At 38.1% G+C, this 15,788-nt stretch overlaps 1 protein-coding gene across 1 annotated transcript; it reads right to left on the bottom strand.

Moving 5' to 3' along the window:
* Positions 1-992: 992 nt before the first annotated feature.
* On the bottom strand, positions 993-9,289 carry LOC112556712 (splicing factor 3B subunit 4-like). The gene is made up of 10 exons (XM_025225959.1): positions 9,175-9,289; positions 8,491-8,574; positions 8,116-8,261; positions 7,441-7,569; positions 5,383-5,563; positions 4,802-4,978; positions 3,787-3,918; positions 3,538-3,612; positions 2,662-2,807; positions 993-2,229 (listed from the first exon to the last, which is right to left on the bottom strand). The coding sequence occupies exons 1-10, from the start codon at positions 9,206-9,208 to the stop codon at positions 2,143-2,145; spliced, it is 1,191 nt and encodes a 396-aa protein (XP_025081744.1). The 5' UTR covers positions 9,209-9,289; the 3' UTR covers positions 993-2,142.
* Between the last annotated feature and the right edge of the window lie 6,499 nt (positions 9,290-15,788).

The following is a 15,788-nucleotide window of genomic DNA, read 5'->3' as shown; positions in this document are numbered from 1 at the left end:
TATCTGCCTCCCCCTTTTTTTAAAATACACGTACCAAATATCATATTTTTAGTGAACGCCAGATAAGAGATGAACTTCCCTCATGGCAATAGTTATATTATGTACATTTATATATTTTTTTGTTTGATTGAGTTATGTCCCTCATCCTAACCAATTGTAGTCCAACTCCTTTCAGCATTGCATTTGTGGATCTATTTACCGTTTAGATTGCAGATAAGATTTACCATCATTGTCCATATTGATGAATTTCTTGATGTGATCACTTATACCAGGTAAATACCAACAGGACACTGGCACTGTACACTGATGATCAGCACACAACTCTACTGATCTTAGATCTGATTTTTTTATGTATGTGGCATTCAGCAGAGATTTATAGATCCTTGGTTGTAGTAAGCCTGCACTTTGCTTATCAGCAGTCTAATTTGCTTAGCTATTCTGTTTTTTGCCTGTAAACCAAATCAACTTGTCCCTTGCATTAGTGTTGCACTGAAGACCAGATCTTGATTTAGACAGTTGTGTCATGTTCACTTGGACCATATGCTCCTCCCTCAACAAAAGCCACAATGTCAGGTGGATCATGTCAACTGACATGCGTACAGCGACAGCTTAAACTGAAAGAATGCAAGGAGCATTGGGTGCACATTGTGGAGATTGTGATCTATGGAGCCTTTGGCACTCACCACACCATTGACATTGTGTATATACTGGACATGTGCTTATAGCAGAGGACAGGGGTTGCTGCATGAAAATTTTGGAAAACGTAGTTAGGTTTTGTAAAATGCTGCAAGCCTGGCTTTGGGAAACAGGACTATCTAAGGTCTCTAATTATTATTCTGATTACACATACCAGCTGTTAACAAACAGCCAGCACGTTTCAGAAAATGTAAAAGTTATCTTTCTAAGAAGAATATGTGAGTGGCTGGCTGAAGAAGGTACTATACAGCCAGTATGCTGAAATTAAATGCTCAAACAGAAACACAATACCAAGGTTGAAGCTTGTTCTTTAAAAGTATTATTGCAATGAATTTAAGTTTGCACCTTAAAGAATTTACACAATGAATGTTAACTTTTGTCTCCCTCTCTGTCCTCCTGTGGAAAACAAACATGTACTATGTCATGCAAATAATCCAGCATTTGGAATGAAAAAAAAGATACAAAAAGAAGGGGGGAAAAAAAACCAATGTGTGATAATTACGCATTTATTTCAATATGTTATAAAAGATGTTTTTGTGTACCAAAGTGTACAATTTTTTTCAAACTTGCTAAGAGAAGGTGGGTTTTAAGCCGAAGCCAGGAACCAAGACTATATTACGCCACCAGACCGCCCTTTAAGATGTAGTAAGGAAGTGAAAAAATATGTAAGGACCTTTGATGAATTTTAACATATTGAGCTTATATTTAAGGAAGCCTACATTTAAAATATAAGAATTTTAAAATGCTGCCTTCAATGACAAATTTACTTTAACTTAAAAGTTATCAACGAAGGACCATACTCTTTAAAGTTCCTCCTATGCTTAACACAATTTTCTGTTACTGAATGATTTTACAGAAAAATCTTTAACAAACTCTGACAGATCAAGTGTAGTAATATGTAATAACGAATAAATCTAACAAATCACAAGAGCAGGTGCACACACAGCCAATGCACATACACCCCATTCAGCAGTACTACAGCTCATGCACATTTCTTCAAAGTCTCTTTTACCCAACCTCAAAGTTAAAGGATGTGATGGTCACTGGTGCACTATGAGGAATCAATACCTGTCTTTGACACAATTAACTAGTGCCAAAACAAAGGAAGAAATTTCACATTAGCCAGCTCAGGAAAATCTTACAGCTGCTAATGTGCCTTCAAAAAATATTTCTGCACACATTTTAGTGAAGATGGCAACAGTTCCTTTGACAGAAATGTATAATATGGAAATTATACGTGGTCAGATATGTGGTCTCATTAATGACCTCCTTGCAGTTTGTAGCACTTTTCTCTCACTTGCACTTTCTCTCTCCCATATGAAACAAAGCTTCATCAAAATCTTGGTGGAGGAGGAGGGCCACCTGGTCCTCCAGGTCCCCCTTGACTACCTGGTGCTCCCGTCGGACCTCCTGGACCTGGAGGCCTCATGCCAGGTGGAAATGGTCTCATGCCTGGTGGTGGAGGCATTGGTCCACGCATTCCTGGTGGTGGAACTGGTGGCATACCTCGCATTCCTGGGGGCATGTTGCGTCCTACACAAAATCATATAACACAAGCAAGGTTATATAACCAGTTCCAAAAATTTCTAAATTTAAAATGAAATGAAAAGCCAACATTTAACAGGTGCTTCCACTCACATGCATCCAAAATGCTCATTGGAGATAAAAGATGTGAAGCAGCCGTTTCATAAATTTTACAACAAAGGCAGATTAATGTAATACTGAATTTTTTTATCTCATATATTTGACATCTAGCATCAAAAGTATTGTGTGCTTTCGAAGGGTAGGGAGTAAACTCACAACAGTTATATACAAAACGAACATGTAACTAGAATTTGTTTTTCAGCGTGCCAGCAACCAATCACATATCAACACAAGAAAAGGTAGTGAGACATTCAAAGGTTAGGAAAGAAAACCCTAAGTGATTCAGTAACAAATGTAACCAGGAATACAATGTGGGCCAACCTTGGAAGTCCATAGGTCCTCGAGGAGGAGGGGACCTCTCCATCCTGGTGGAGGCCGCATGCCTGGTGGTGGAGGTGGGGGGCCTCCCATCCCCATATAATTGCCTGGTCCCATGCCTCCCTGCTGTACCATTTGGTTCTGTTGACCTGTGCAGAAAAATGTCAGAGATTCATGCTAATATACTTAATATCTGCATAAGTAGCGATTAGTATCTCAACATGTTTTAAATTGAAATGAAAAAATAGGCAGTCCCATAGCTTTCTGGTCTTTGGTGAATTGTGATAGAGACCACACTTTTTGGGGCTAGTTTTATAGGAGGGTGATGTCTATCTCTCCCTGATTACCTCAACCCTCTGCAGAGTCTTGTACCCATTCCCAACAGCTTTGCTGATTAGAAGCCTGCTGTACCACTTAGGTTTCAAACTGGAATGGCTTTGGGTTCAGACAACAGTGCTCTAGCCACTTCTCCAAATTTCAACTAGCATAACTTGGAATTGATATGGGCTAATGAACTGCATGGCAAAAAATTATTCACTCTTTTTTTTTTTTGCAGTCAAAAAAGAAGAGGTACGAAAGATAAATGATCATTTGAGTGACAAGACAGCAGAAAGCACAAACAATAAAATCAAAGAAAAATTACCGAAAATAAGATAAACTATGAAAGGCCACACATTACATTCACTAATGACAACAGATCTTCCTGCATGACCATAAGACACAAGAAAGAAAGACAGATTTAGCAATAATTTTTTGTTATAAACAGTCTTCCAGTTGATGTTACTAAAATAACACTGAAATATCTTTTAGCCCCCATTAGCTATATTTTCAGCCTTTAAGACAAATAATCCAGCTGCATCCTAAGAGAGATAATGTTACCTTGGTTTCCTGAGCTGTTAGGTCCCTGGCCTTGCATAGACATAGGTGGTGGAGGAGGGTATTGATTGCCAAAACCTGCAAAGCCAAAAACAGAATTGTGTATGATGTTCATTCTCAAAAGTATCGAGAAGATGATACAAGGATTACAAAAGAAAAATCCAGAAATAATAAACTGTAACGAAAAAAAGCTAGATTCTATCCATGAAGTTTTCACATCCAGGTATGCTTCTTTTGAGTCAAATATCCTACCAGGATGTGAAGGACGCATTCCTGGCGGCATTCCAAAGCCACCTGATGGAGGCATTGGAGGAGGAGGCATGTTGGAAGGAGCTGGAGGAACTGGTGGAGGAGGAATCCCACCGGCACCTGTTGGCATTCCTCCTGGTAAGCAAAAGGAAAAAAAAAAGTCATTAACTTCAAGACTCAAGCGCCAATTCAGTTTTCAAATGACTGGCTTTAAGTTCACAAGACACACATAGCTCACCAAATAATGGAGCAGCTAACCCTTTCTGTTCCTCAAAAATCAGCATCCACAGGAATAGGTCAAAACTGTGCACATGTGACGTAAATGTGTGTGACGAGCTATTCTATTGTTACTCAATTATTATGCACATGAAACATGGGGGGAAAAAAAAAATCAATAATTATGCTAGCTGAAGCATTTCCAAACCCAGACACAAAGTGACTTTAACAGCAAATTAATCCTGACACAGCCCTCTTTCTACATAAAAAAGATGAGGGCTTGCAGTTCGAAAGTGTGCCAATCTGTTGTTGATTTGGTAGGGTAACGTGCTTCTACCTAGGGCAATTTCACACTGTAAGAGAATGGGAATATGGGGAGTGAAGGATGTGAGAGGGTCGCTGGTCCATGATGCCACAGGCGTTATTTACTGTTCCTGGTGTCCTCTTTTCCTATTGTTATCACTTGCTCTTGCTGTCTTGGAGCCTGCCAACTCCTATTCTAGACTTTTATTTAGTTTTAGGTAATATTAGGATGGACTGAAGTAAGCGAGTTTCATGCATTTTATAAGTTTGTTTGGCCGATCTACAGATCTATTTAAATTTTTTTTTTTGGTAAACAAGATAATTTTGTGGATTACATAATTACCAGCTCAATATCATTCTTATGATTCAAGTGAGCTCAAACCAAAAGCTAATAACATTTATGAACTCTGGTAAACTATTTGCCTTTTAGTTCACATCAGAGGAAAGGTGGAAGGAAGGGAAAGAAACAACAAAAACGTAGCAGAAGACAAGTTCATACCTTGCAATGGTGGCATACCTCCTGGCATTCCCATGCTCATTGGAGGAGGGGGTGGTGGGACAAGAACTGATTGAGAGGGAGGCCCAGGAGGCTGCATAGGAGGTGGTGGAGCATCTGCAAAAAGCTGGTGAGGACGGTCTGTCAGTGACAGGGGATTCTGAGCAGCCAGAAGTCGTTCTGAAAATTAAAACAAAAACAAAAATGTCAATCACTTTCACATCTGGCTATTCGCACTAAGCAGTTCCCCCATCAACAAAGCAAAAAAAAAAAAAACAACAACAACAAACAACCCCCACAAAAAAATGCTGTTTCCAATCTTTCCTCTACCCCTTCTTGCTCAGCAAGCAAAGATTCCAATACTTTATAGTGAATTTCTATGTCGGTCATGGAAATGGCACATGGCTTTTGCTTCAATTTAGATAGAAGTATCAGAATAGTATGCTTAACATTTCCCTGAACTTGCAAAGTGAGCAACAGCATATGAACCTTCACACACTAACCAGAGTGCAGCAAACAGTAAGACTCCTTGTCACTAGCCACCTCATCAAGGCTATTTCTAGTCATCAATAAACTTTGCATACCTGCAGCAGAGCCATGTCTCTCGCCCTTTGTGTCTTTTTTGAAAGCATATGATATGGTGATGGGGCGGTTGCATAAGTACTGGCCATTCATGGCCTCCAGAGCAGCATCTGAAGCCTCAAAGCTTGCAAAGTTGATAAAAGCATAGCCTTTGGAGTTACCTGTGTCTGGGTCACGCATAATCTGTGGAAGACAACAATGTGGTCAGATTAAAGTATATATAAGAGCTGCATCCAAGCCTTTACAGCATTTCTTTAGAAATAATACAAACAACATAATGTGGGACTGGCTGGCAGATGTTTCTTTAAGTGACTAGACCTGAAGCTTCAGCTTACAAAACTACAAAGGATCTGCAGCTAGCCATGCTCAGTATTACAGAAGACTTCTGTATGGCGAGACTAAATATGATCAAATGTTGTGATGGCGCCCCAAAATGGTCCCAAATTTCAAGCTTAAAGGCAAAGGCCATATGACAAAATATTTAGCTGATCCTCAAAGCAAAGGTTTAACAGCTATTTAATATTTTATCTGGACAGGCCTGCATGTAAAGCACAATTCTGATTAAAGGTGCAGTTTCTCTTTACATAGGATGAAGTGTCTTGTGTGGCAAGATGCTCAAGATTCTCATTTAGAGTGTCTTCTACTATTTTACTTGACTACAATAAACCCTCCTCATTAAGACTTTTCATACTGCATGACCATTCTCTAAGAAATGACATAAAAACTTTTATGGCCATATTTCATTGTATAAACATCATCTCTATTACAACCACTGCTTTAACACAACTTACAACTGACAGTTTGTACTCTATTACAAATTCCTTGAAAAAACTGTGTTGAAAAAAATAAGTACATGTTAAAATAAACTGCCTCTGGAGGACCTTTTGTCCTCTATTACAACTTTTTGCAGAAACAGCGTAAAATAAAGTGCATTTTGCAAAAGAATGCTTGTTCATTCGATCGCTGGTCATTTTGAACACAAACCATATCATCCCAGTCGTATCAACCACAAGCCTGAGTTTAATCAACCCCACCATGACCATATCACCTCATGTAAGACTATGTCATGCTAACATCTAAATTGATCCAGGCCCAAAAGACAAATCTATCACCAATGAACAAGTAGCTATTAATGCCAAATATTACCAACCATAAATCTGAACAAGTTACAATATTGCAATACACATTCAGAAAACAAATCTCACTATGGAACATAAACTGATTTTCTATGGTGCATACCAACAATTTTCTCTTCTCTCTTTTTTCAAAGAAGGTTACTGCTATCATTTATTTTTTGGTTTGGCAGTTTGTATTACACGTATACGCAGACATTTGGTTCATATAAAACAGGTGTTGCTGCTTGGGCATTCAACTGGCCTGTGCCTGGGTTGGTTTGACACTAGGTGTTCGGACCACATGGTATCACCTTGGACAATACGGTTATGGTGGAGTTGCTTCAAGATAAGAGGAGATCGACGTGCCTGAGGCAACATCATCAAAATAACTAGCCCCTGTTTGTTGTTGTCCGTTTTTTCTTTTAACCAGTCCACACCAGTCAGATGTGCTTCACTAACTTTTAGCAGAATTCATGTGTTTATAAAAAATAAGATCTTGTGACTGGAGGTTTGTGCTCTTTTGCAACTTTTAGCAGAAATCACAGTTTCAATGATAATAACATGGGACACGTGTCCTGAGCAATTGCTATTTAAATTAGCTGGAGTTAGTTCCCCTATAAATCTTCAATCAATCAAAACAATGGCGAAATATGTAAGCATGACTAAGTGAAAGCAAAACTGACAAAGAAATGGGCTATCATACAGTTTTTAAGAGCTTAAATTACTTAGCTGATTAAAACAAATTAAAATTTTAATGTCTTTTGAAAAATTTATGGAACTGTAATATTTGACGAGAAACAATCATGCAGCTTCTATATTTCTGCTTAACAAAAATAAAATGTAAAAAGCTCAAACTAAATTAACTTTGTGGAATAAAGATGGATGTACAACTATAAGCAAAATTTAAGAAAATCAGCCTGGGTTCCTTATTGGCTCGTTACATACCTTGGGGGTTTGTAATATAACACCAAAAGCACTGAATGTATCATATAAGAGCTTTTCATCCACTTCAGGATCAAGGTTACCAATGAAAATGTTGGCCCCAATGTCAAGGTTTTTCTGGTGAGCCGATGCCTAGGGAAAAAAAGAACAAATCAGTTTAAATTTAAATGGTTTCTGCAAGGAACAAAAACATGAATGCAAAGAATTTCTTAGGGTGACATTATTAATGCTTATAGCATAAAGAGGCAACTAAGTATCAAGTAATTTCTGGCATATTTTCATGCATTCTTTTTTCTATATTTTTAAGGTTTTTCCATATAATATACAGAAAAGCATCTCAGCTACACCCTTCCCAGTGAATGCATGTTTTTTAATACCACAGACTCATCAGACTGCTATGAGATGTTAATGTCACAGTCAGTTCCCTCCTGATTATTTCTGGGCACAAAGTAAATGATTTAAGAAAGGTCTGCTATCACTTCTTTTTTTTTTTTTTAAGGGAACAGTGATGCTTGTAAACAAATTTCTCTGTTGCATGTGGTTGCAGTGCAGATATGCAAACTATGCATTGGAAATGGCGGAGAGCTAAACAGAGTGTAGACCAAAAACTAGCACTGAATGCTGAGTGAAACATAACTGGCAAAAAAAAAAAAAATCACTGTGCAAGGACACACAAACCTTGTTAACTCTAATGGGTTTTCCATACAGCTTGATCATGTTCATGATTTTGATTGCATAGTCTGCATCCTCCTCACCCAGAAACTCCACAAAACCGTAGCCTTGGTGTGCTTGGGTCACACGATCTTTGGGCATGTGCACATTCACTGAAAATAAAACAAAATATGTAAAAAGTATCTTAGCATATATAGGGATACCACCATGTCTCATAAGTATGATTGTCTAAATATGCACTAAATAAACCCTGCCCCATGCCAAAAAAAAAAGACAAAATGTCAAATAAATGATATAGGGATGATAAATGAAATATAAATTATCAAAATAATATTTCCAACAGACTTTTAAAACTTGATTTATTGATGCACATGTACATACCCACTGGGCCTGCTTGTAAGAACAGCTCCCACAGAGTGGACTCTGTGACCTTTTCATCAAGGCCACCAACATATACTGTTGCATCTATAAAAATAAAAAGAAACTCTGTCGGTATAACTGAATTAGATATATCTATTAACTGATCCTTTTACTGTGATGCTTTGTATGTGAGAAGAGCAACGCACCTGTGCCCAATAGTTAACTATTTTAGTCTTCTACATTCTTTCAAGCATGCACCCTCTCTCCTCGTCTGTCCCCTCCCCTTCTCTTCTCTTACTGTCACGTAAATGCGCAAAAAAAACCATACCTGTCATGCTAAACACTTCACATTTTAGCAAAGTCAACTTTATCTTGTTTAACAACTTCACTATTCTGTTATTTATGTCTTGCAAGTCAACTAATTTCTTAGTACTGTGGACATAAAACAGGTTAACAAAACAGCTATCTTTCATCTGAAGGAAAGAAGAAAAATCTCACAATGTGCCTGTCATAGTAATTGGTGAATAGTGTATTACTGTTTTTTAATATAGATGCAAAAAAGGCCAAAAGCAAACTCAAATAAGTCGGCATGGAAAACAGCGCAGAATAATCCCATCTAGTATTTCTTTGTATGCTGCATCGTTTAGATAAATTATTGGAAGCATTTAAAAGTATTACAAAATCCTTGCAAAGTCCAAATCTGACCTTGATTTCTTTCTGCGATTGGAGCCGTCGACATATCTCAGTTTCAAACTGAAGTTTACACCAACCATGCGAATATGTACCGGAAGTACATGTGCGAGACAAAGAATTATCTCCCATGTCGTGCTCAATGGGGACACAATAAGCACTTATTCCCATACCAAACCCAATTTGTTAGTTAAATTTAAGATAAACTTATATCACAATGAGCTGACTAGCTCTCTATTACCATTTACTTCTTAAACAAACTCATAGTGCTTGTGTTCTGTGTTTGTTCGTAGTAATTTGATCAATGTTGATGACGGTAGGGGAGGAGTTAGTGTGTTAAATAGGAAAGCTAAACCTCCAGAAAATAATTCTTTAAATGCTTATTAAACTTGAACTTAACTAAATATTCTTACAAGTATCTCATTTAAATTTATTTTGTTAGCTATACTGATACTATAGAAGAATCTCAAATAATCTTCCTCTTAAAAAATGATTCTTTTAATTTTTGAGAGTAAAAAACTGTGTTCGCTTGTCCCGCGAAACCTGTTGCCTGTTGACATTTATCGATCTTCGACAAAGCCTGCTAAGTTTTGTTCAGATCTATAAGTTTTCAGGTAGGTCTACAAGCATGCATGTTTGCTCTGTATAAATTTTAGTATAATCAGCAAACTTTATCCTTGAAAATGACACTTAGATTTATTAAGCAATTCAAAATAAATAAAAGCAGAACCGCACCTTCACTCGAGCTCGTCTCTTACTTCGTTGTCTCGACGTTGGTAATCATGTCATTTGTCTGGACACGGGACAGTACTGAAGTACAGCTTGTCGAATAAAAAAAAAGCTGCTTAGCGAGAACACTGTATGTTTGGAGCATCTCTTTGTTCTTTTTATGTGCATACTTGCTTTATGTATGACTACCGAAGCAGCAGACCACGAACACAGCCATGAGCAGACGATGTGTCGAAATCGTTCATTCACGATCATGAGGCGAATGGATTATGTTTTCGAGGTTGAAGCCTAAATCAGAAGAATTTTCAACAATTGAACAATTGTCGAGACAACGTTATGCTATTCTCTCCTTCTGGTTATTTCACCTAAGTGATAACATCCTTTCCTATAAAGCCTATATAATTTTATAATGATTAAAGTTCCAATGATACACAGAAATCACTTCAGGCCAGCAGAATGCTAAGTATCCAGGGACCAGTAATGACTTTTTCTCATGTTTTTGTTTTTGTTTTACATAGGGGTCATATAAAGCAAGATTGTTTCAAAAATTGATAATAATAGCAAACCCTCGTTTTTAAAGGGAGTGAGATATGATATTTTCTTTCTGGATAAGAATACGATACAAAAAATGAAATACCATGCAGACTGTTACTGATTTAATAGTCTTCAAGAGCAGCAGCAGATTTGACATTTATTTTACTTCTGTTTGATTCTGTCATAACCAGAGTTTCCCATCCATGCAATACTCTAGGGTTTTCACACTCCCAGTTAAAATTATTGGTAGTTTTCAGACCCTTAAAATTGTGCAAAATGCATTATAGCTTTACTGCTACTGGCCCTTAAAGGGTGGAGCAGGATGCATGACATCACTTTGTCTGCTTCGTTGAGTTGATACCCTAAATGTAACCCTAAACTTTACCCTAAAACTAAATCCTAAACCTAAACACTACAATTATCTGCCCCTACTCCACCCTGTAGCTATAAACACTAAACATGAACAAGTAATGTCTCCAAATCTTGAGTGATTCAGTTATATAGTTTTTGTGACATTTCTTAATATTATACTATAATTTACTGCAACATTTATCCTTGATGTTTCTTTTTCACGCATATACTAATATAGCAGTATGCGTTTTATGTTTAATAACAAGCAATGATGAAAATCACCTTTTATTTCTGGATTATTACAAAGCATCTTGCACAGTGAGACCACCGAGTTTTCTCATTTGCAATTTCAGATCCCTAACACCCAATAATTTAGGACTAAAGACTTTTTCGGTAAATTTTCTTGATGTTTCAGGATTTATAGTAACTACAGTAAAGTGAAAAACCAGAGTTTTAGAGTAAATTTGACTCATGTTTCTATATAATGGGAAACCTGTTATAATACCTTTAGAGCTCCATGCGCATGCATGGAGGTGTGTGTGTATGTGTGTATCCAGGGAATGATACACTTACTTTGGACAGGTAAATGTATGTTATTACCGTTATGTTGATGAGACTTTATTAGTGGAAATGAAATTATAACCCATGTCCTTTCTCAGCACTAGCTTGTAACAACACAGTTAAATATTTCATTATTGTTCTTTAGAAAATTTATTATTTGATTGCTAACTACTAGCATTAGACATTTATATGAATGTATTCATCTTCACAGCATTCTGTTTGTCATGGCAGAGATCTTGGTAGTTTGTTGTTACATGTTTACAATATTTATTGAGAATTTAGATCCATTCATTCCCTTGAAAGGAAACACCTCATGGCTTTATGCTTAGGGCTGGAGTTTGTTGTTGGTGGTGGTGGTGGTTGTGGGGTGTGTGGAAGCAATGCTGTTAGCCGGCTGATGTCTGGGATATACAGAAACAGTTTCTCCACCATGGCAGAAAGTTCACATGGGTGACAAGCTGATGTTTACACAAAGCTTGCAATAAAATCCTGAGTCAGAATAGCTTTCGTGAAGGAGTATATCACCTTTACAATTTTGTCCATTGTGAAATTGTTTACCATTTTAAATCGTACTTCAAAATGAAGTTTACACCAACCATGCAAATATGATGAGACATGGAAGTGGATAATTTTCAACCATATTCTATATTATATAGGAGAGAACTTTAATTTGACAGTCTCATGGATTACATGTGCAACTTAAGGTGTGTTTGTCTTACTCCTGAATATGCATAATTAAAAGTTGCCTGGCATTTTAAGGTTAGCTTCAAAGTTGTAAATTTTAACCAATCCGGTGATGCCTTTGAAAGGAATTAAAATCTATCATGTACTACACAACTCATGAGGCTACTGCTTAGATGATGTGTTTGAAATGCAGTCAGTGAGTGTATTTTCTGCCACAGTTTTGGGTTACCTGGGCCTCCTACCTTTTACCAACTTCTGTGCTGGAGACATACATTAATTAGAGGTTCAGCATGTCACAGTGAGTACAGACTTATCTGCCTCATTTTCTTTTTAAAGTTTTTCTCTGTTGTCATCAAGCCAAGCAGTATTTATGAAATGAAAACAACAAATGCCCATAATGTTCTCAATTACTTACATGTGCTTTCCCTTGTGGGTGTGGTTGTTTATGACTTCATGCATTTTCTTAGAATTTTATGAATACACACACCTCACACACTCCCCTTTGCTCATGAGAAAGAACATTGAGTCCCATCTTGTGATGCAAATGCTGCTGTGCATGTTAAAATAGCTGACAGTGGGCACTGATGAGTGGTTGTTTTCAAGGATACAGAAAGATCATTACATTCAATTCCATAGAGGCCAAAATCTCAACAGACATTTTTGCAGATTTCTCATTTCAGATCCTTCACCGTCTTTTTGCTTTTCAAGCTGGAGCGCTCTTTGTGTATATCCACGCTTGCATGCATGCGTCTGAGTGAGAGAGAGAGAGTGTGTGCATATAAGTGAGTAAACAAGATTTTCAGAGAGGTGTAGCATGTTTTTATGAGTGTTTTAGTTGGCTTATCATGCCTGTGGCATTTTGAATGCAGTGTTTCAGTATAGTTTATTCCTTGTTACTCCTTGAGGACCATAGGGCTGTCGCAGTGTTTTAGCGATTCAAATTAATACTCACAAGCTTTGAGTAGTCTTCTTATAATGTCAGTTTTTAGTCTCTTTGATGTGGAGTTTATTTCCTCACCCCACCCCACACACACATTTCTGTAAATTTCATAAAGTACTTGCTGCTTTTCTGTTTGATAACAATCATTTTGAGCCAGATATATAAACAGTTGTAGTTGCAAGGCATTATCTTGAGCTGCATCTAGCTTGTGCTGTTTTAATAAACTTGTTTTTGTATTTTCCTGTTTCAAGTCTTGAAAAACAGGCGAGGGGTGGTTGTGTTTGTTCATGTGTGCATGCAGGAGCAAATATTTGTTTTTGGCCACAGATCCAGCGCAATGAAATGCAATTGATTCATCTAATGAAAATGTAATTTCTCACATGAGTATTTTTGAAAGCTGAAAAGCAGAACAAACATTGAAATAACACCTTATTTCTTTTAAAGGGATCGCCAGAGTATATTCTTATAAAATAACTTTTAAGCTGTCATGGTTATGCTTTGTAATTTTAAGAATTATGCAGAAGACGTTTCTTTTATGCTGTTGAAATATAGTTATTGACAGAGCAAGGATGGTAAATCGTCATCTTGTAGAAGTGAGAGGAAACGTTTGCTTTCGCTACGCCCATAACAAATTTATTACAAAACAAATATAAACCATCGTTTTCCAGTTTGCACTGATGTGACATCATCCTGGTTCTAGGATTTAGCCAGGATGTCTTGCAATACTTCCTGTGTTTGTGGAGTAAGTGGTGTGCTTGACACCTTGAAAAGTTGACGCCCTTGGTCGTTTGCCACAGAGGATGAGCGAGAAGTTGTAAATAGCCACCACGGACAGGTCGACGGCGTGCGAATCGCACGTGCTTATCCATCATGGCGGTTTAGATCGCCTTGCAAATCACACGGCCAAGAAGCCTGGAGGTGCTGAATGTCACGGTTGTTCCTAGACATTTCTGTTTGTGCATTGCTGGTCAGTCGGCACTCAACGCACGGAACGATGGCTGCGGCAGTTTCTAGGGAGAATTGAATTCCATGCCACGGATGGCATATCTGATGCTGGTCGTGCTCTTTCTTTCCCTCTCCCCGCTCCTCACCCCTACCCCGTCCCCAGCTCTCCAAGTGTCCGCCATGAATCAATCTTAACATCCTGGCAACTAGAAAAGCTCCGAAGAAACAGCAGTGAAGGAACGGAAGATAGGGATCAGTGAGATTAATGAGATTGTGTTTTTTTTTTTCTCCAAAAGAAATGGATGTATTGCGTGTTGCCGGAGTTTCTTCCCGAGCAAAAGTCGGTTTCACACGGTACGATTCAAGTCGAGAACTGTAAACAGAGGACTAAGAGCTTGTCTGACCTTCTGGAACAAGAAATTCGATTTGGATCGAAATTAGGTGCAGTCATCGTTGCAGATTAACGTCTACCCCCTACCTCCCTACCCACCCATCAGTGGGGTCAGACTGTGGCTCTTGACCGCCCGTTTTATTTGATTTAGTCTACGCATGCGAGGCTAGCTTTAGAGCATGAATGGCTTCGCTGCTGAACGACAGCTTCGTGGCAGGAAATTCACCAGTGCCGGAGACGCCAGCACCTCCATACATAGGTGAAATAATGATACAAGTGTGTTGCGTGTTGGAAGCAAGCACTTGGCAAGCAGTGGCAACATTCTGGACACTACACTGTAGTGTAGTATAAGACGACTAATTTATCTCTCTCACACACACACAGAAGAAGGGGGAGAGAAAATTGACAGCGACCATTCGTTACGAGGGTGATCGTATAAGTAACTTTTTTCATATCTAAATCTGGTCTTAAAGAGGGAAATATGTTCATAAAATAATACAATAACAACTTGCATACATGTTAAAAGAAAATGTATCAGAGGTGCAAGGAGACAAGAAACCAGAATTCAGTCTTTCAAGTACAAATGATTCTTTTACTGTGGAAAACAAAGTAGTAACATTTATATTTAATAAAACATAGCAAGAAACGGGTGTTGTAATAGAACGAGATGTGGGCAAGAAGACTGGGAAGAAGGAGCAGGAAGACCATATCATGTCTTTTATTTATTTTGTATGGGGTACTTAAGTGTGAAATGTTGGCGTCTTGTGGTGGCAGACTGTAGGTGGTTAGCCTTTTCATGGCGGGCGAGCGAGCGCTTAGAAAACAAAGTGTCGGGCGGGACTGGACAAATTGCTACCTTCTGGACCCATCACCGCTTCTTTAGTCAGCGTCTGGTCCGGGTCTCCGCTCATGGAGCTGACAGCGATGGGAACTTCTGGAGACGACAGTAGAGCGAAGTGTTGATTCCTTTTTAGAAGGAAACCAAGCTGTATTAACCTTTTTTAAAAGCAAAAAAAGCTTCTCTTCAATCTCATTCGAAGTGAAGACGAAGGAATCGAAAATGCAAAACATAGCGTGAAGAGTGAGAGTAAAATCAGGGGAAGTCTTCTAACATGACCTATGCGCCGGGAATGTAGCTTGCTGGTAAAAACAGAATAAAGTCAAGGGAAAGTTTCTGTCTTGGTGTGTGTGTGCCTTTAATAAAGGTTGAGCAGCAGACATGATCTTTTAGGGATGGTACTGTCCAACACTCATTTGTACATTTAGTAATATCTCATTATGAATCGAGCTTTGCAAACTATCAATCGCAGCTGGGTCAACACTTTCATAAGAAATGTTTAAAAAAGACGAATTACGATTTTCTAAATGGTCGGCATGATGCCGAGAAAGACTAATTTATTGCATTTGCACTCTGACATCAGCATCCGTTCGAACATACATTTATACTTTTGTAAAATGCTAGTTGATATAGCTTGAGAAAAGGGTAAACAGGCT

Source organism: Pomacea canaliculata, linkage group LG2 (assembly GCF_003073045.1).
Source record: "Pomacea canaliculata isolate SZHN2017 linkage group LG2, ASM307304v1, whole genome shotgun sequence".
Classification (NCBI taxonomy): Eukaryota; Metazoa; Mollusca; class Gastropoda; order Architaenioglossa; family Ampullariidae; genus Pomacea; species Pomacea canaliculata.
The sequence above is the reverse complement of the archived record's forward strand: the minus strand, read 5'-3'. Positions and strand labels throughout refer to the sequence as shown.

Bases quoted from the DNA above. Each gene is read 5' to 3' on its own strand.
- LOC112556712 (XM_025225959.1), bottom strand. From the start codon at position 9,208: ATGTCGACGGCTCCAATCGCAGAAAGAAATCAAG. The intron at 5,564-7,440 runs GTATGTAACGAG...TGTCTTCCACAG, and splicing joins TTATATTACAAACCCCCAAG to ATTATGCGTGACCCAGACAC. The intron at 4,979-5,382 runs GTATGCAAAGTT...TTTAATTTTCAG, and splicing joins GAGACATGGCTCTGCTGCAG to AACGACTTCTGGCTGCTCAG.